This window comes from Gossypium hirsutum, chromosome A05 (genome assembly GCF_007990345.1).
Source record: "Gossypium hirsutum isolate 1008001.06 chromosome A05, Gossypium_hirsutum_v2.1, whole genome shotgun sequence".
In the NCBI taxonomy this organism is placed as follows: Eukaryota; Viridiplantae; Streptophyta; class Magnoliopsida; order Malvales; family Malvaceae; genus Gossypium; species Gossypium hirsutum.
Genome location: NC_053428.1, coordinates 105,628,974 through 105,650,408, shown reverse-complemented (window position 1 = coordinate 105,650,408; position 21,435 = coordinate 105,628,974). Strand labels below are relative to the sequence as shown.

Genomic DNA, 21,435 nt, shown 5'->3' with positions numbered 1-21,435 from the left:
AAGTACTTCTCAAAAGTACTTTTCTATAGCATCACTAAATTAGCCCTTAATTGTTCACATTATTTTTAAACATAAAAAGAAACAAAATTATAAAAAAATAAGAAAAAGAAATAAAAAGACATATCCTAAAAATGTTGAGATTTTTTTGGGAGAATATTTGTATAGAAGTAAAATTATGTGAAATTAATGGAGGTAAAATTTATGGGAAAATAAATTCCAAACAAAAGTAAACAGAGCAGAAGGCACTCGAAAAATCCTCTTCAAGGACAAGGAGATCAGAAAGGAAAGTATAAGCGACACAGTCCAAAACCAAAACTAAAAAGGAAGAGCGAGCCAATGTGAAGCCCACAATAAAGTAGTAGTAAGACAAAAACGAGCTGAGCAGCCCCCACATTCCCTTCCCTCACATCTACTCTACTCTCTCTACGCCTCACTCCTCCCAATTTCCCCTCTTCCATCCCAATTTCCATAGGTTCGTTTATTTTATTTTATTTTTAAATTTTGGCGTGCTTTCCATTTTTCCATGATCTAAGATTTCTGGGTTTTCTTTGGTTTCCCTGTTTGTTCTTTTTAATATTAATTATCAGTTTTCTATACGGACTTTGAGTTGTGTGTTAAGTTTATGATTCAGTTGCTTTGCTTTAGATTCTCTTTTTTCCCATCCTCATGCCTGCATATTAGTTTAATTGAATTGCCGCTCTAGGTTTGACTGTGTTTGGACTTCCTATTTTTTTTAATTATTAGTGTTCCTTTCCTATGCCTCTACTTATTCCTATGTATTTCCTTGTATCTTTATACCTACATCGAATGCACTGGGTTTTCTTTTTTTTTTTCTTTTTTTTTTAAATTGAGATTTGACCATTTGAGTGATTAGACAAATTTTGGAAATTTGGTGTTTTAAGATGATTCTATTTGAACATTTATGTTTTCTTATTAATTGTTCTTAAATCCTTTCAACTGGTGAAGAAGAGAAGACAATCATTTAATACTTGCTAGTGTTTGTTATAATTTTTCTCATGCATTCCGCAGAATTGGTTAGTGCTAAATTTTAGGTTTTTTGTTTGTGTGTGTGTGCGTGCGTTTACATTTTTTTTAATGTGTTAAACAATGTATGATGTACTATTTTTGAACCAGAATCTTGATTTTATCTACTTCCCTTCTTGCAGCAACTCTTCTTTGTTTCTATCTTGCATTAAGGCCCTGGATTGTGCAGAAACAACAAAACAATTTTCTATGAAAGGCAAGTGGTTGTGAACTGTCTCTTTGTGTGGAGATACTGTTGCTTCTTTTCAATGGTTTAGCAACTTGCAATGGGGAGATTGGCTTTTTGGAAGACTAAGGTTATGCTTCGAAGAAATAAGATACTGCGTTGATTGAAGTGATCTTATTTAATTCTATTTGATTCATGATGGGTAAGGAAAACTTGCCTCAACCAGTTAATGGAGGTGTCAGCAATGATAGTTGCTCAAATGCTGACATTGATGATTCTGGAACTTATTCGCGGTATAGTCTAGACAAAGAGGCAGGTTTGCCTACTTGTCGTGTGTGCCAGTGTTCAGAATCTGACAAAAGGGGGGATGCTGCTTTAGGATTTTTGGGCATCACTCCTCCCTTAGCGGAAGCAGTTAAAAGCAAAGGAGAAGCTAAGCCTGATACAGAAGGAGTTCAACAAGATGTTGAAAGTGATGAGTCTCATTCTAAGAGTCTTCGGAGAGAATCTGGGTTTGTTGAGTTCATAAGCCCTGAAGGAGAGGTTTTCATCTGTAGTACTGATTTAGAAATGGGCACCTGTCATCATCAGGATGCATTAATTGAACTTGGTTGTTCTTGCAAAAGTGATCTTGCTCTAGTTCATTATGCTTGTGCTCTCAAATGGTTTGTTAGTCATGGATCTACTGTTTGTGAGATCTGTGGAAATCCCGCAAAAAATATCAGGACTTCCGATTTTAAGAAAGTTGTAGTTTCTTTGAAAGACTATGAAGCATTGAGAGAAAGGACTGCTAGTGGTGATCCTAATCCTGCCCAAATTCATTCAAGTTCAGGTGTAGACCCTGATGCTGTTGCTGCTATACGGAGGCAACGACTAAGTGAGATTTCATTGTGGTTCAGTCCACATAGTAATAACAACAACAATCATAGTTCTTCTGCTGTTTCACAGGTTGTTTCTGAACAACCCCCAAATACTGTCACTGAAGAAGTTGCTCCCAGTGAAAATCCTGCAACCAAATGGGCTGTGGAAGGTACTGGAATTCTGCTTGCTACAGGCCTACTTACTGTTACACTTGCATGGCTCATTGCTCCTCGTGTTGGAAAGGTATTTTGTGATAAATGCTCATCTAACAAGCTAAGGACTTAGTGCATTTTGTTTTTCCTGTGGATAAAGAAATTCAGTATATGAAAAATCAGCTCGCCTTAATTAGAAAACCTTTAACAGTATGCTTGTGCATGAAAATTTACAGAAGCTCCAATTATTTTTCCCATTCTAAACCAACGTGAGAAGTGATTATTATACTAATTAATTAACAGGAAATGCCTTATTAGAAAGAAAATGTTTTTTTTCTGTAAGAGAGGAAATATCTCTATCTAATACTTAATCAATCTCTTCCTGTACTGAGTTCTTTATGAGCATTCTCTATACATCCCAACTGAATCTTATGGTCACACTATCTGCCGTCTATTGCTTTTGTTATGATTTCTGTATTATCCCTCTGCTCTAGTTAGAGGTATATCTATAACATTGAGAGTGGTGGATTTGATACTGATCTCCTTTAAAAGTAATTCAAAATATTCTGCATCTTATAATATTCTTCTATGTAAAAGGCTGAATTAAATCTACTTGTATGCCTTCATAATATATGGTTTTGGACATTTTGGTGTGGTTTAGACTTGTGTGACATTTCTTCTTGATTAGTATAATGATTAAGTATTAACCAGTTTCCTAAGATTTTTAAGCATGAGTTTCTTAACAAAGACTGAATCATTGATATTGGTTCAAGTTCAGGGTACAGGGTAGGTGTTTCACGGATATGAGGGCATATGCATTGATTATTGGACAGAGACATGTGAAGCATATTCTTTCCTTTTACATGTCTATTAAGAAATCTTGGTGTGTAAAGAAAGAGAGAGAGAGAGAGAGAGAGAGAGAGAGAGATACCCATGATGCAAAGAGAAAATGGTGAATTAGGAGCTGATCAGATTTCTTGCAAAAATCTATTTCTTTCTTAATTAAGTTTAAGAATATCTTATAATTATGCTGAATGCGATTCACTTGTAGAATTTAGACCAAGAGAATGTGAATATCAATCCAATCCCACACAAGTACATACAAGTGGCAGTTGATTGGTGATACCTAAATTTGTTCAGATGTCTCACTTGTAACCCATATTGGCATCCTTTGTTAGTAATTGCTGCGGTCTAAAACATAAATTAAGTTATTAGTTGGTTCTTTATCCCCTTTTCTTTAAGTGAAACTATATGCCACTATTTGTTTTATCTTATAATTATCCAGTGCTTTATTTTAGTATTATAATTATTGCATGCTTTATTTTTATGTGCCACTCATTGTTTTGCAGAAAACGGCTAAGAGTGGTCTTCATATTCTTTTGGGAGGCATTTGTGCTTTAACAGTTGTGGTCTTCTTTCGCTTTGTAAGTAACTTGGATGTCATATCTGTAGTTGTTTGTGCTCTAAACTGTGTGCATTTTTTATTTTAGTAAATGTTGAATATATTTGGAAGTTGATGCACGATGTGTTCTTTATGTTTCTGCTCCTTGACAAACAATTATCTTGATAAACTTAGTTATACTTTTACTATATCTTCAGAATTGGCATGCCATTATTTTGATGCTTTGTAGTTCCGTACCAACCGTTGAGTAACCTGTTTTTGTCCTTTGAGGTTATTGTAAGCAGATCAAGGTTTTCTGCATTCGGAAGCAGTTATATTGAAAAAATTGAATTAAACATTTGCTCAACCTTTACAATAGGCATGATATTGATAGAATGATGCAGTCTCATCATCATTACCTTAAATTTGGAATTATATCCGATGCTGAAAACATTGCCCTTTTATATATCTAAGGAAATATGTTGCTGTCAGGTTCATGTGTTGTGTGCCAGGTTGAGCATTTTCAGTTGAATTCTGAATTTGAGTTAGTCATATGGTTCATGTGCTTGTGATTATGGGATGCGTAGTCTTTATCTTTATTTTTATTTGTAATAGATTTCAGTTGAGATAACGTTTTGTATAAACTGGGTGGTAAATTGCAGATTGTGCTGACAAGGATTAAGTATGGACCAGCTCGCTATTGGGCGATATTGTTCGTCTTCTGGTTTCTTGTGTTTGGTATATGGGCGTCAAGAACGCACGGTGCTCATACAACATGATTTGTTGATATATGATACATGATGATGCATATAAGTTCACTGTATTCTTTCTTTACTGCTGGTCCTACATAATAGTGGAAGTGGGAAAATATATGGGATTTTATTCAAGACATCATAAATGGCTGCCATTTGAGAAATGAGCTGTGGATAAGGTAAAATTTATGTGTACAATTATGTTTAGCCTAATTGACCCTTGAAGGGAATGTGAATTTTTTTTTTGTTTCTTGTGGGTCAGTTTTGACATTTTTCACTGACGATTGTGCCATTTAAGCTTTACACAAGTGAATTGAGAAGTGAAAAGTTGATGTTGCTTCCTAGTGGTTGGGTGAAAGAACAAGGGAAATGGAAAGTTGGATAAAGTTTGATTGCCATTAGCTAATATCCTTGTTGGATTTACCAATCTAGTTGGTCTTAAAATAGGTACAGCTAACCTAGCTGTTGTTTATAACCAATGAAATCCTGTCAAGCTCCAAATCTTTTGTTTTTGGTTCGGATAAAATGTTGATCCATTCAAGCCATTAAAGTAAGTGTAACAGAGAAGGGAGGTCATCATCACCTGGTCAACTCCGAACACATTTCATTGTATCGGAACGTAGATGAGTTGCGATGAGTTGGCGAATGGGCTAAGTCATTTTAGAGGGAATGTATCTGGCATGTGTTTTTATTGTAAGGATCGGATTAAATTAGTCGTTCTATTATTAAAATAGATCAATTTAATTTATTTATTATTTAAAAGAATTAAATAAGTTTAATTTTTAACATAGTTAATATTTATTAGGTAAAAAACATGTTATTTAGTATTTAATAATGTTATATTTTTAAAGCTTTTTATGATTCTATGGATATATTTTGTTTGAAGTTGAATTGTAAATGAAAAAAATTTTTTTGCCTCTTTTAAATAAAAAATATTAACTCTTACAATTTTACTTCATTGGATTTTTTTAATAGTATAAGATTAAATTGATCTATTTAATAGGAGAGAGATTAAATTGATCCAATCTCTAATAAAACTTCGGAAGTATTACTCTCACATGGTTAGAACTTTCGTTTTGCATTTCATGCGACTTTAGTTGATTTTTAGGGTTCAAATCTATACGAAAAAGCAATGAAATAACAGAAAATGCCACGAGAAAGTTATGCATAGGAGTTTGAGTAAATGCTCTCAAAGCATTTCGATTACTCTGAATGGATTGAATTCAGGATTAGAGCTTATAATTGAGATGTTAAGGGATTGACACAATCCTTTAAGATTATAAAATCAAATATTATCAAATTACATATTTTCTAAGATTAGTTTCCCCATTTACCATGGTAAGCCTAAATTTCCTTAAGTTCTTTACTTGGTCACCAAGGCTTTATGTAGATGAAGCTTCTCCATATGTTTCACGAATCAGACTAGTTCCAGTGGATCGAATGAGTCCCATTTTATCAATTGACCTCCAGGGGATGCTCTTTGTACATTCATCACAAGCTTTAATCCGCGATCATGACATTTTCACCACCATTTTAAGTATCCTAATACCAATAGGATCGAGTTGTATAATTTATATATATCTTTAATAATACAAGTAGGAACAAGTTGTATAATTTATATATATCTTTAATAGTGTGTAAATCACGCGGACTCTTTTCAAATTTATTGAAACATAAATTTCACCATGTGTAGACTATGTTGAGATTTATTTGGGTTTAATATGAAGATATTTTAGTTATCAATCCATTAAGCTTTTTAATGCTTGATTTTAATTATAATTATTTGGAACCATATTGTATTTGTAATTGTGAAAACAAGGGAGAAGGATAAGCATCCATGGAGTAAACACTCAAGTCCAAAAACAAGCATCCACAATAGAGTCAGCAACTTAATTGCATAATTATTAAAATCGAACCGAATCAAATGATAAAATTGAAAATCGACTGATATATCGATTCAAACAATGGGATTGAATTGACTTTTGAGTTTACTGCTTTGAGCAGGGTTTTATAATTTTTATAAATCCTTAAATAACTTATTTCATTGAAATCCGACTAACAATCATATCGGTCAACTGAGAACGAGTGACCTGATCAATTCAATCACCAATCCAGCTCCAAAAACCAGACTTAATTGTTAGTAAGCTGACCAGAATTTTCCAAGCAAGTCCAAACGTATAACCCAATTATTTTGACCTCCTTCAACACTATAAGCAGGCTATGAGGAGAATTGAGAAACAATGGACTCGCATTCGAGTCTAGCTTTTGGATCATAAGCAAAAACAAGCTTATTAAATGGAGAATGAACACTATATCAGAATCCCATGCATGTATGACGATCAAAGCAACTTTGCTTGTTAAGTCTCTTTAACTACTTCTGAAAATGCTAGGATTACAACTCAGTCAAATCCTTTGATCATATTCTGCAGTCTCCAAGAAATTAAAAATGTCAAAGTAGACATTATAGATGTCATACTTTTTGGGTCCAATATCTGAAAATCATGATGCCTCAAAGGGTTTTATATAAATACACATTAACAAGAGTACAGAAATGGATCCTTGATACTCTAGCTCAATTTCATAAAAGGAATGGTGTTAATACACTCCCCTCCTAAAAAGTTCAGCCCCATCATTTCTCTATTTCAACTTTTTCTTTCTTGAAAATTTTAGCATGTGTGAGACGTCTAACTTCGTACATGAAAAATTGAGGATTATGAATTACAGATAGAGTGCAGTGGAAATGCCACCTAAAATGACAAATTTCATCATAAACTTTCCTATTAAGAGGCAGATCCATATGTGTGCAAAATCTAATACATGCATGCTTGTATCCAATTATTGTAACTTACATTCCCATTACAAGATATATAACATTCTAGGATTTCAACTGCCTCTAAAGCTTGAGGTTGCATAGAAAAAAGGATCCCAAAGGAAAGAAATATATCAAATATTTACTCCAAATTGGTAAAAGTATTATGGACACCCCTGTACTAGGAGTCAAATTACATTTTACCCCCTCTACTTAAAAATTAACAAGTTAATTTTTGTACGATAGATAAAAAAATAAATTGATTACTTTCATTAAAAATTTGATCCATTCATAATGTTAAAAACTAACGAGACTGATGAAATATTCATACAATGACATGTGGCGTATCACATATACCTCGTGCTAAGGTAAAATAACTAGCTTTTAATAGTAGAAATGAATAAAATTTTGAATAAAAATGACCAGTTTGCTCTTTGATATAATAGATAGGAATTGCCCATTTTTTGAGTAAAGGGAGCAAAATACAATTTGACTCCTAATACAAGGCCTCCATGTCCATGGTACTTTCACCCCTCCAAATTCCTCTTAAGTCAAGGAGGCAATGATCCTCTTTATTCAAGATGATTGCATATTCTACATTGAGAGAACAAAGAAACTAATATAGCATTTCCCAACAAGATACACGAACTCCACCTGCAGGTAGTGTATATTTCATGGCAGACATTTAGGCATGCATAGAAGCAATTTCTAGCCTTAATACAACAAGGGTGTAATTAAGTGTTTTCATTTTTTCCATTTAATAGCAACTTCAAGAAATTTCCTTACTTGATTAACTCTTATTTCCCTCCATCAATATAGGCAGCTATTCCTTTTCATGCTAATCATTCCACTTGCTACTCTAGTTCAACAAACCCCTTAATTTTATCATGCAAGGTTTTAAATGACAGTAAAAGACAGCTTCACCTCTGAGCAGACCCACCGATAAAAGGACTTAGAAAAGCACAACTCTGTAAATCATACCTAACTAGTTTCCAAGCCATAGGCAAACAAGCTGGTCTCAAAACAAAGCAAAAGCCAGCACATGAAACTTAGAGCAAAGGGATTAACCACAAGAATCATTCTATGAACAAGACCTTAACCAGTGATTAGAGGCAGATGTCATGGGAAAATTCTACAAATTGTTTTAACATTGGAGTGAGTTAATAGTGTCTGGATGAGTAAAATTAACATTTACATCAACTAGCAAAAAATAAAAATAAAAATGAAAGAGATAAACAGAAAAAGAAGACATATAAAGGCATACCCATTTTGATTTTTCTTTTTTACCCAAGATAAAAAACATCATCAGTCATCAAAACAATATACTGCAATATCTTCAAAGGAGCATTCCTGAAATCCAACGAAGGCAATCTCAGCTCTCTTATCCTGTGTTCCCCATTGCCTCTTCCTCCACGAACACGACCAGAATCCACTTTTCTGAACAAGTGAACCGATTTGGTAGCGGTATTAAGGGAGTCCAGAGAAGGGTTTTTCCTTGTACTGTAAAGGGTCCATCCCATTCCAGTTAAAGCCCTTGAAAATGACTGCATGGACTCGATCCTATCGCCTGTCCGCCTTGAAAACAGAGAGATGGAGCAGCAATCCCAGTTGCGGGCATCATCGGATTTGGGGTCATAATCCGAGTCGGTAGTGATAAAGACCAGCTTGAAAAGACCTTTAGAAAGGGAAACAAAGGATCGAAGATGGGAAAGGGATGAGGAAGACAGTGAAGGGAAGGAAATCAAAACAGCGCCAGTGGGTAAAGGCATGGAGAAAGAAGAAGAGAGAGACAAAGCAGAAGAAGAAGCAGATGAAGAAGAAGCAGAAGAAATAGAGGAAGAAGAGGAAGGTGAAGGAGAAAAAGAAGAGAAAGAGAAAATGATGTGAGAAAGGGAAGGAGTAGGGTACAAATCCATACCCATTTCTCTAGCTATGTTGGCCAACCTGTATGTATCACCGATGAGTTCTCTAGTAGGAAGAAAAAGAAGAAATGGGGTTTTGGATTTGGGTTTCGTTGGTTTTGAGGAATGATGATAAAAATTGTAAGAGCTGGGCTTGGAATTGCAGGCATCATTTTCACTATCATCATCTTCTTCTTCATCAAGATCACGGCGGTGGTGATCGCGACGGCGACTGCGGCGACGACGGTGGTGAGTATTTTGGGAGAGAAGGAGAGGGTGATGTGTAATGGCTTGTCGTACCAACTTTAGTGGGAGAGGGAGCATCTTTTCTTTGCTTTTTTGCTCTGTTTTCTTTTCTTTAGAGATTTGCATCTATCTACCTATGTTTATGTCTGTAATAAATAGGGTTCATTCTTTATTTTGAAATCTTGACTTAGACAGTAACAACAAGAAGAACAAGATCCAGTTTGATACTTACTTTGACTAACTACTGTTGAAATGGGTCCCCATTCTGTTTGACGTTGTTGGTCGGCTTTGTCGTGAATCTACTTACCACGCTCCACGCCATTACTATACCTATTCAATAACCTTCAGCTTGAAGCCTTGGGTGTTAGCAATGCTGGGCTTTTCACATTTTGTTAGCTCTTCAATGAATCATTGCCTGCTCTAAACCAAGATTACGTTAAGGCCCACATGCCTCCTATCTCTATTATATTTCTTTTTAAAATAAAAAAAGAAGGGTCTCTTGAATAAATTATTTTTTAAGTGAAAGTGGAAAAAGAACATATATGATTGTTATATCCCTTCCACAATTTGGAGCCGATTGGATTATCCGTAGGACTTTCATCTATTATGGACCAGGTTGAGTTCTTTATTGGGCCCTCGCATTGTTATAAATACCTTAAGATATTACTTAGTGGATTTTTCTCCACCTCTTTCAACACCGCATCTCTTCTTTCTCCATTTTCGTTGATTTTATGTATCAACAATGGTATGGTGAACATGGACCAAACATGTGACCTTCCTTGCCACCATTGTTGATCCTTTTCCACAACGTTTACAAGCTTGATCTTGCCAATATCCTTGATTTTTGAATTTTCTGAATCAATTCAAAGCATAGAAGAAGAAAATGGAATGGAATTGAATTTTAAGTTGATGGAAATAGGCTCGTGCAACCTTGAACCTAAAAAGCTCTGTTGGGGACCTATAATTTTAGTCTGAGGAGTGACTTACAGAAATAACTCAAATTTTCGTAAAAAAAAAGATGAAGAACGATTACTCATCTTCCTATCAAAATTTCTCAACAAATTAAAGAAACCTTGTTCATCTTCCATTAAAACCAACCAAATACAATGCAAATTAGGTTTATTTCCAATCCTTTTCATGTTGAAACCCAGCACCCAAAACCTGAAAGCATGACTACGACTATTATTTACATAGCCCCTCGTGCAACCTTGAACCTAAAGAGCTCTGTTGGGGACCTATAATTTTAGTCTGAGGAGTGACTTACAGAAATAACTCAAATTTTCGTAAAAAAAAAGATGAAGAACGATTACTCATCTTCCTATCAAAATTTCTCAACAAATTAAAGAAACCTTGTTCATCTTCCATTAAAACCAACCAAATACAATGCAAATTAGGTTTATTTCCAATCCTTTTCATGTTGAAACCCAGCACCCAAAACCTGAAAGCATGACTACGACTATTATTTACATAGCCCTTAGCTTCTATAAAGGCATGTTAAGACCATTCAAACTAGTCCTTGGAGGCCAATATGGAGTTTAACAATAACAACTACAACACCATTTTCCAATCATGAAATCAAAAAACCCAGAGATGCTTCTACATGAAATCCGACCATTTTCAGGTATCCCAGACCTTTGGTGCTCATAATGGTGATTCAATGATCTTTGGTTATGCTCGCAATGGGGACTCAATGAAGGCAATCCAATTTTTCGAGCACCAAAAAACTAAAGGGGAGTGCTAGTATTAATTGATAGGAATGCATCATGCATCTAGGAGTAGGATCTATCGTAAGCCTTCCGCCTTGAGTGGAAACAACACCACTATTTTTTCTGTAAGCCTTCCCTCATGCATTTAGGAGCAAGGCCACTTAATTACTTTCTGTAAGCCCCTCATGTGTCTGGGAGCAAAGTCACTTTATTACTTACTGGTCACTATACTCGTTAGCAAGCTAGTTGGGTCACTAGCTCGTTTACACAAAGAAGTTCATCATTATCTGTCTTCATGAAAAACTTTGTAGAAACAACTTCTGTCCCTTGAAAATAACTTTTGTCTTCAGGTTTCTAATTCTTATCCTTGGGCGTTCTAGCAGGAAGGTAGTTTGGTCACATTTGCAGCAAAAGCAAAGGCCTACGAGAGGATTATAACAAAACCCATGTGTGGTTACACCCCACGATCTATATCTGCTTACATATAAATGTTTATATTAATCTAAGAAAAGGAACCCACTAGGGGTTCCCACAGGTAGTTATACCCTATTCTATACATTTATATACATTTATACCTATATAGTTAAACAAAGTGAGCCTATGAGGGACTCCCATGGATAGTTAAATCCACCATCCACATTTATGTCATATATATAATTCTACATATCATATCTATGATTCTACATTCATCATGTAAATCCAAGACGACCGACAGTCATAATTCAAAGTGGTAAGATGACACTCTTCACATGATTTTGAGCTACAAGAGCCAATAGTAATGCAATCAACCAACACTTTCTTATCGGAAGCCTCCTCCCATGAGTCTGGGAGTAGGATCTATTGTAAGCCTTCCGTCTCAAGCAGAAGCAACACCACTATTTTTTATGTAAGCCTTTCCCCATGCGTTTAGGGGCAAGGCCACTTTATTACTTTCTATAAACCCCCTATGTGCCTAGAAGTAGGGTCACTTTATTACTTATTGGGTCGCCATACTTGGTAGCAACCTAGTTGGGTCACCATGCAACCAAGTCGGGTTGTCACAATTGTCATCATTTTGTAAACACCCATTCAATATTACTTGTTAAAAACTAAGGCCAAAAGCTACATTCACTATCACTATTATGTAACAACCCAATTTTTAGTAGTGTCGAAAATAATGGTTTGGGGATTACAGTTTCGACGAGTGAATCGATAAATATTATTCATTAATATTCACAAGTCCATTATAGTGTTATATTGATACTTGATTTGGTAATTGGGTTGATTGGTTAGTAGTTTTGATGTAAGGACTAAATAGTAAGAATTAATGATTACCTAGTTAAATGTATTTTATAAGAATTAATCAGGGTGTTATGTGGTGATTAACCACATTTTCCTAGTAATGAATGACTAGTGTTGGGTATTTAAGTAGAAATCTGTAGTGGATGGAAAGAGAGTTTTTCATCCTCATCTTCCTCCACTAAAACCATCTTCATTGAAAAAAAAAAGAAAAACTCTAAGTATTCTTGAACAATTGACTTTACATGTAAGTGTTTTCAAAGCCTATTCTTCATGAATTTTATGTTTTTAAGATCGTTGTATCTCAATTTAGTTAACTTGTATGGCTGATTGCGAAATTGTTAAGTTTAAATTTTGTCACTAATAAATTGAAGTGTATTAACGTATATATCAATAACCAAATCAACCAGTAGATAATAGAGGAAAATGAAAGATCGCAGATTAATCTTTGATATTCTACTTTTGTTGTTGTACCAGATAAGTTCATATGATAATGTTGTGTTTAATTATGAAATGTTTGAGTTTGAATGAATATAGAAAATGTTAGCAAACTGGAACATGAGGTAAGAAAAGTATTAAATGGTAAAAAGGAATGTTCAGATATGTTTATGGAGCCTAAATGAACAAAAGATACAATTCGCCTGCCAATAGGGTTATTGCGCGATGTATGGGTTGTAAAAGAGATGTGAATAAGATGAGGAAGTTCATTGACATTACTAGAGTCCAACATTTGTTGCGGATTTCCAATTCTATCTCTACAAATATATTGGCGTGTTATCGGATAGAATAACTCTTATGAGAAAACTGGCGTGTTATCAGGTGGAATAGCTCTTATAAGCAAATTGGCGTGTTATCGGATGAGATAGCTCTTATGAGCAAACTGGTGTGTTATTGGGTGTAATAGCTCTTATGAGCAAACTGGCATGTTTCGATTGGTCACCCGCGTATCCATTTCTGGTCATGAAAATTTATCAAGTTGACTAGTTATAATAAATGTGTCATTGTTGTTATAGTGATATATCCTGGAAAAAAAGTAGGAATGCTCAATGGAATGACTTGTGTTTTAATGGCACAAAATGAATAGACAATATTACATGATCTAATGTGTTGCACTCACTTTGTACATGTGAAATGTGTTGACAAGAAAAGCGCGCATTAGTTAAGTTATTTATATTAATGTTTTATGAGGTGCGTTCAATGCTTAAAACCATAAACATAGTCAATTGTTAATCTGTTTAATTCCTTGATTTTTATAGCTAATATTTTTTGAAACTCGGTAGGCGAATCAACCTACAACCAACACTATTCAACTCATGTTTCGGTAGATTTTACTTTTAATCTTACACATGGTCAAGTGGCATGTATATAAGTTTAAATCGTATACAAGTCTACCTTAAGGAATTGAATGTGAATATTTTTTGAAATAAATTATAGGTGTTTATATATATATGTTGATGCTTGTTCATGTGTATGGCGTTGATAATTAGTTGCTTGAATGGAAATGAATGCATGCCTTGAATGTGTAAAGTTATTTTGGTTTCATCGTGGACTTTATAAATACGGGCTGTTAGATGGATATGACAAGTATGTTCAAAGCTGCAAATAGTAATCTTGCGAGTACTGGTGACGGATGAACCAAGCGTGACGCAATATGTGAACTATATGAAATCAAGTTGATATGTCGTATTGTCTAGAAGTGAACCAACATGGCAGACACGCATGAAAGCGAGTGGTCATGGCTTGCGGAGTATATGTACGAAATTTGGCAAACTGACTTATGGATCATCTTTGGTGGTCAGCCATTTGGCAAAACCCATTTCAGTGATAATCTTAACACTTATATTTTATATTTTTTTAATTGAATCTTTAGACATGCTTGGATCTATAGATGATTGTTTTTAAATGTGTTTTGTTTTAATGATTTTAAAATGAAATTTCTTGTAAATCTTTGCACGTGAATATTCCTGTATTTTACTATAGCATCCTTTAGCTCGGGTCTCGTGACCGAACCGGGTGAGGGGTATTACAATTTATAATAATGAATAATCCTCCCACTCACATTTTGACGGACATTATGTATCTCTTACGTTTTATATTACCAACGGACAAATCGCGCCTCTTACATATTATATTGCCAATGGATTGCTTGAACCTTTTCTATTTTTCATGTCCAATTATCGCATCCATGATATGAACACGACACATCTCCATGGTATAAATCCAGACGCGAGTGTACATTATACATTTTTAGATTGTCAAATCAATGGGCATACCACCTATTAAATCACAAAGTGAAATTTATACGAGTCAACTATGAATAGAAATACCATCTACAAGCACACTATTATTAATGGTATGAATGAATTTCAATAGCCTTACAAGGCATTGTATATTCCCAAGACATCTGACTAATAAATTATACCCTCCACCCATTACTTGCAACCACTACCACCTGCGGGGATAACTTGCGGATGATCTCGAGGCGCAGTCACTTTATAACCTACTTCTCGATTGTGGGGGACTATAGTTATATCCCTACCACAATTTGGACGCAGTTGGTTGTGGACTCAATTGAGCCCTCGTCTATCCTATAAATACCCTAAGAGATCGCTTAGTAAGAAAACTCCACTCCACACAAAACTCTAATACACTAAGCATTCATCTCGAGTTTCTCTACCTGTCTGGCTCTCTACCCTAAAATAGGTGAACCAGACTCCTTCGACACCGCCTCCCTCCTCCTTTTCCACTTTTGTTGATATCATGTATCAACAATTATAACTCGATAATTAAAATTTCAATATAAAAGTAAGGCTGAGTGGTTGTTCTCCTCGACTAAAAATATAGTCATTACCCTAACTTAGCAAAGCTAGCTAAACCATATTAATTTCTTGATTTGAAAACATATTTAAACTTAATAAACCTAAAGAAATAAAATGTAATAATAAAATACATTCCACTTAAATTTTTTTTATATTTAATCATGGTAAGAGGATAAACCATAAAAAAGGATTAATATTGTAAAAAGTAAAAATTTAACTCCCACCTAAGAGTATGTATTGCAGTAGCTTCCATAGCATAGGAATTCCACCCCTGAAACCAATGATTGCGCCATCCCCCAACGGCAGCGTCTAAGTTCAGTTTCAAGAAACCACGTGGTGGTCTCAACTACCCATTTCTTCCTAAAAACCACCATGTAAGCTGATCTAACAGTAAAGAGTTCTTAATAAAAAAACAATAAAGACCGATTGATATGCCTAGTAACAGTAAATGAGAATGGGAGATATAGGTATTGGACCATATTAATGGCAGCCCACGCCCACCCCTCATTGCCTACAGCGATGTCGACCAAGTCTCTTTCGACGATCGAGAACATCCACATCTTTATGGATAAAATACGGCAACGAACCAAACTTTGTAAGCTTTGTTGCAGCCTCAACATCATTAGGGGCGAACGGTCTTAGTCCATCTAACTAAGTGGTATATTATATTTTTAGTCCTTTATAATTATAAAGCTTTTTAACAATTTTCAAATTTTATTTTGGCCCAATACTAATTTTTTGGTTTGGTCCCTGATCACACACCCAACCTGTTACCAATCTGCCATCGTATATCATCCCTAATTATTTATCTAACTTTTTAAGAGACTTCTCCAATAAAAAAAATAGAGGCTTTCTCAATGCATGTGGTGCTACGAATTACTTACTCCGTAGTAGTTGGCAACAAAAGGAATCTGGGCAGGTGATGCTACGACCGGTTAAAAGCTGAATGATCGTGAAATCTCAAACCACCCTTTGCTTTTGAAATACATAACTTGTGCCAAGTTTCCCAACTCATCTGCCACTTCCCATCCCTCTCACAACACCAAAATATGCGGAGCATACTGGTTATATCTGTTGAAAGCTGGACTGCAATGCAACATGGAGCCAAAAGCTTGCTACTGTCGAGACCAGCAGCTATCGAGCTCAGCTCATTTTGCTTGGTGCGCACGAATGGTTTTTGAACCGAATGAAGCAACCAACTTTGCTGTTTTGTTTTGTTTTGATGTAGTTTGGTTCAGTTCAACTTTAGTTTGTTTGTAATACTAGTTAAACTTAAGATAGTGACAAGATCTTTTGATGTAATGGCTGATTGGTCAGCTATATTTGATTATTTTTGGCTAGTGATTAGGTTTGTATTAGTTGGGGCAGTTAAATACATTAGGTAACTGTCAATGTACATTGTAACTCTTTTATATATTTCAAATTTGAATGAAAAATGATGTATGTTCAGTTACAACATTGCTGAGTATTCAATTTTGATCAAATTTTGCTTTGCTTTGCTTCGATTCTTCTTGCTTCAGTCTTGCAAACACTGAGTTGTAACTTTGTTTGATGTTTGCTGCTGCCATTGTTCCAACAAATGGTATCAGAGCCCGAGTCTTTGAGGGGCCTTTGTATGCAATCTGTTGTGTTTGAATCAAAACCAACAGCAAGTTCAAAATTTGGTAAGATTGAAGCATTTAAAATCAGTTTAGCAGAATGAGTTTCACTCCACCACCTCCACCAGTGTTCACTGGAGAAAACTATCACATTTGGATAGTTAAAATGAAGACTTATCTCCAGGCACATGATCTTTGGAGTGTGATCGAGAATGATGCTGAACCACCTCCATTGAGAGCCAATACCACCATTGCACAGATGAGGCAACATACTGAGGAGCGAGCCAAGAAGCATAAGGCTATGGCCTGCTTGCAAAATGGAGTCTCAGATGTGATCTTTACTCGCATCATGGCCTGTGACTCACCTAAGCAGGCTTGGGAGAAGCTGAAGGAGGAGTTCATGGGGACTGATAAGACAAGGCAACAGCAAGTGATCAACCTCAGGAGAGACTTTGAAAATTTGAGGATGAAGGAGTCTGAGACCATCAAGCAGTACTCAGACAGGATAATGGCCATTGTCAACAGCATTAGGCTCCTGGGAGTGGACTTCACAGAGAGCAGAGTTGTTGAAAAGGTTATTACAACTCTCCCTGAGAAATTTGAGTCTAAAATCTCTTTACTTGAGGACTCGAGGGACTTATCAGCCATTTCATTGTCTGAGCTGATAAACTCCCTGTATGCACTTGAGCAAAGGAGGGCAAATAGGCAGGAGGAGAATCCTGAAGCTGCTTTCCAGGCTAAAGCCAGTGAAGGCTCGAGTGTGAGTGCAAAAGGCAATAAGCCTTGGCACAATAGAAGGGTCAAGTCAGGAAGAGATGAAGCAAAAAGGGTGTTCCCACCATGTGTTCATTGCAAGAAGACAACACATTCAGAAAAGTATTGCCGGTTTAGGCCAGATATTCAGTGTAGAAAATGCAAGCAGTTTGGCCATGTGGAGAAGGTGTGCAAGGGCAAACCAAGGGAGGCTACTCTGCAACAAGCTAGACCTGTTGAGGACATTCAAGCTCAGGAGGAGCAAGTGTTCACAGCAACTTGTTTTGTTGGCACAACCAAGGCCAGCAATGATTGGCTACTAGACAGTGGCTGCTCACACTATATGGTAGCAGATGAGAAGCTGTTCAAAAGCCTAGACAGAAGCTTCCACTCGAGGATTAGAATTGGAGATGGTAGGCTGATTGAGGCTAAAGGCAAGGGCAGTGTGTTGATTAGCACTGGTTCAGGTAACAAGCTGATCTCAGATGTGTTTTTTGTACCTGACTTAGACCAAAATTTGCTTAGTGTAGGCCAATTAGTTGAAAAGGGCTATACATTGGTTTTTAAGGATGGTTGCTGTATTGTTCAAGACATGAATGGTCTGGAGTTAGTCACAGTCTCTATGACTGATAGGTGCTTCATGCTGGATGTTAGCCAAATAGAAAGAAAGGCATACACCAGCCTTGTTGAAAGCACTGACTTGTGGCATAGGAGACTAGGCCATGCAAATTTTAGATCCATCGATCTGTTACATAGGCTGAATCTGGTTGATGACATTTCAAAAATTAAAGTTAGTGGGAATGTTTGTGAGGTTTGTCAGCTTGGTAAGCAGGCTAGACTGCCTTTTCCTGCTGACAGTGCTTGGAGAGCTCAAGACAAGCTCGAATTGGTGCACTCTGATGTTTGTGGCCCTATGAGACCACCTTCAATCAGTGAGAACAGGTACTTTGCCCTGTTTATAGATGATTTAACAAGGTTGTGCTGGGTCTACTTCTTGAAGCAAAAGTCAGAAGTGTTTGAAGCCTTCTGCAAATTCAAGGCTTATGCTGAAAATCAGTCTTGCTGCAAAATTAGAGCCTTGAGGACTGATAATGGATCTGAATATGTGTCTGAGAGATTTCAGAAGCTTTGTGACAGTGCTGGGATTCACCATCAGCTCACAACAGTCTATACTCCTCAACAGAATGGAGTCTGTGAGAGAAAGAATAGGACTGTACTGAACATGGCCAGGTGCCTCTTGTTTCAAGGCAAGCTTCCAAGTCAGTTTTGGGCTGAGGCAGTCAACACCTCAGTATATCTGCTCAACAGACTGCCAACTAGAGCAGTCAAGGATAAGACTCCTTTTGAGGCTTGGCATGGAGTCAAACCTGTGGTAACACACTTAAAAGTGTTTGGCTGTGTATGTTATACACTTATTCCAGTAGAGAAAAGGACCAAGCTTGAGAGCAGAGCAACTCCAGGAATCTTTGTTGGCTACAGCAGCAACAAGAAGGGCTATAGAGTGCATGATCCTACAGCAAAGAAGGTTTTAGTCAGCAGGGATGTAAAGTTTGATGAGAAAAAGGTGTGGAATTGGAATGGTGTTGAGACTGACTTGTCTGAATTGGACCAGTTAGACTTGGTTGCTGAACTTGCAGAAGAAGGACCAAGTAATGATGCTATCGATGATATACCAGTGAAGGGCACCAGAACTTTGGCTGATGTCTATCAGAGGTGCAATGTTGCTGTGATTGAGCCCTCAGACTTTGAAGAGGCTGCTAAGAACAGAAGCTGGATGAAAGCTATGGAAGCTGAGTTGGAAATGATCAACAAAAATCAGACTTGGGAGTTGGTGAGCAGACCAGAACACAAGAGGGTCATAGGAGTTAAATGGGTGTACCGGGCCAAGTACAATGCTGATGGCTCACTGAACAAGCACAAGGCCAGGCTTGTGGTGAAGGGCTACAGTCAGCAATATGGTGTTGACTACCTAGAAACTTTTGCTCCAGTGGCAAGACTGGATACAATTAAGCTGCTGTTTGCTTTAGCAGCTCAGAAGCAGTGGAGAGTTCACCAATTGGATGTCCAATCAGCATTCCTGAATGGTTTTCTCAAGGAGGAGATCTTCATCGAGCAACCTGAAGGTTTTGAAGTTGTTGGACATGAAGACAAAGTGTATAAGTTGAGAAAGGCCCTCTATGGCCTGAAACAGGCACCAAGGGCCTGGTATGATAGAGTTGATGCTTACCTGACCAAACTTGGATTTGTAAAGAGCCTTAGTGAGCCTACTCTGTATGTTAAAAGGTCAGAACATGAAACCTTGCTGATTGTCTCCTTGTATGTGGATGATTTGCTTGTGACAGGGAGCAAAATTGAGCTCATTGATCAGTTTAAGGTTCAAATGCAGCAAGTGTTTGAGATGACAGATTTGGGGATCATGACTTACTTCCTTGGCATGGAAGTGCACCAGTCTGATCGAGGTATCTTCATCAACCAACACTCATTTGCTTTGAAGATCCTAGACAAATTTTGCATGCATAACTGTAAAGCAGTCAGCACACCTGTGGCTCAAGGAGAAAAGCTGACTAGCAGTGGTGATCAGCAGAGGGTTGATGAGAGGCACTATCGAAGCCTAGTTGGTTGTCTGTTGTATCTAATAGCAACCAGGCCAGATATCATGTTTGGTGTCAGCCTGTTATCGAGATTTATGCATTGTTGCAATGAGGCACATTTGAAGGCAGCAAAGAGGATCTTTAGATACATCAAGGGCACTGCTAGTTTTGGTGTAATGTTTGAAAGTCGAAACCAACTGAAACTAGAAGGCTACTCTGACAGTGACTGGGCAGGATCTCTCGATGACATGAAGAGTACCTCTGGATACTTCTTCACACTTGGATCGGGCATGTTCTGCTGGAGTTCAAAGAAGCAACAAACTGTTGCTCAGTCCACAGCTGAAGCAGAGTACATTGCTGCAGCAGGAGCAGTTAATCAGGCCATTTGGCTAAGAAAGCTGCTTTACGACCTTAATGAAACTCAAGATGAAGCAACTGAAATTTGGGTGGACAATCAGTCTGCAGTTGCAATAGCCAAGAACCCTGTGTTCCATGGCAAGACTAAGCATTTTAAGATCAAACTGCATTTTGTTAGAGAGGCTGAACAAGCAAAGGAAGTCAGCCTTGTGCATTGCAGCTCAAGAGCACAATTGGCTGACATAATGACCAAGCCCTTAGGGGCTGCTCGATTTGAATCTTTGAGAAGTGCAATTGGAATGTGTTGCATACAGTCGAAGAAGGAGTGTTGAAAGCTGGACTGCAATGCAACATGGAGCCAAAAGCTTGCTACTGTCGAGACCAGCAGCTATCGAGCTCAGCTCATTTTGCTTGGTGCGCACGAATGGTTTTTGAACCGAATGAAGCAACCAACTTTGCTGTTTTGTTTTGTTTTGATGTAGTTTGGTTCAGTTCAACTTTAGTTTGTTTGTAATACTAGTTAAACTTAAGATAGTGACAAGATCTTTTGATGTAATGGCTGATTGGTCAGCTATATTTGATTATTTTTGGCTAGTGATTAGGTTCGTATTAGTTGGGGCAGTTAAATACATTAGGTAACTGTCAATGTACATTGTAACTCTTTTATATATTTCAAATTTGAATGAAAAATGATGTATGTTCAGTTACAACATTGCTGAGTATTCAATTTTGATCAAATTTTGCTTTGCTTTGCTTCGGTTCTTCTTGCTTCAGTCTTGCAAACACTGAGTTGTAACTTTGTTTGATGTTTGCTGCTGCCATTGTTCCAACAATATCATCGCAAATACACAGGCAAGAGAAAAAAGACCAATCCATCGTATACGTTGGTAGTGTCTGGGCAACCGCTTTCATCAATACCTCTTCATCTTATCCCCATGAAGTAGTAGCCAACCTTAGTGACCTTGTATCTTTTTCAAAATCATCACTTTAATATATTGAAAAGTCATTGATTACACACCGA

General features: G+C 36.8%; 2 protein-coding genes across 6 annotated transcripts; one reads left to right on the top strand and one right to left on the bottom strand.

Moving 5' to 3' along the window:
- The first annotated feature begins 242 nt into the window (after nucleotides 1–242).
- LOC107937159 (uncharacterized) lies at nucleotides 243–4,700 on the top strand. Of its 2 annotated transcripts, XR_001694598.2 has the most exons (5): nucleotides 244–472; nucleotides 1,167–2,314; nucleotides 3,573–3,647; nucleotides 4,267–4,535; nucleotides 4,619–4,700. XR_001694598.2 is itself a non-coding variant. In XM_016869993.2 (4 exons), exons 2-4 carry the CDS (start codon nucleotides 1,406–1,408, stop codon nucleotides 4,381–4,383), a joined length of 1,101 nt encoding a protein of 366 aa, XP_016725482.1. In that variant the 5' UTR covers nucleotides 243–472; nucleotides 1,167–1,405; the 3' UTR covers nucleotides 4,384–4,700. The 2 variants fall into 2 exon arrangements, 1 of the variants encoding a protein (XP_016725482.1); XM_016869993.2 differs by having other exon boundaries at nucleotides 243–472; nucleotides 4,267–4,700.
- A 2,712-nt stretch (nucleotides 4,701–7,412) lies between these two features.
- Nucleotides 7,413–9,761, bottom strand: LOC107937148 (uncharacterized). Of its 4 annotated transcripts, none has more exons than XM_016869974.2 (2): nucleotides 8,430–9,528; nucleotides 7,413–7,819 (listed from the first exon to the last, which is right to left on the bottom strand). In XM_016869974.2, exon 1 carries the CDS (start codon nucleotides 9,436–9,438, stop codon nucleotides 8,449–8,451), a length of 990 nt encoding a protein of 329 aa, XP_016725463.1. In that variant the 5' UTR covers nucleotides 9,439–9,528; the 3' UTR covers nucleotides 7,413–7,819; nucleotides 8,430–8,448. The 4 variants fall into 4 exon arrangements, with proteins under 4 accessions (XP_016725463.1, XP_016725464.1, XP_040970330.1 ...); XM_016869975.2 differs by having other exon boundaries at nucleotides 7,413–7,759; XM_041114396.1 differs by lacking the exon at nucleotides 7,413–7,819 and adding an exon at nucleotides 9,545–9,761 and having other exon boundaries at nucleotides 8,285–9,458.
- Nucleotides 9,762–21,435: the final 11,674 nt, after the last annotated feature.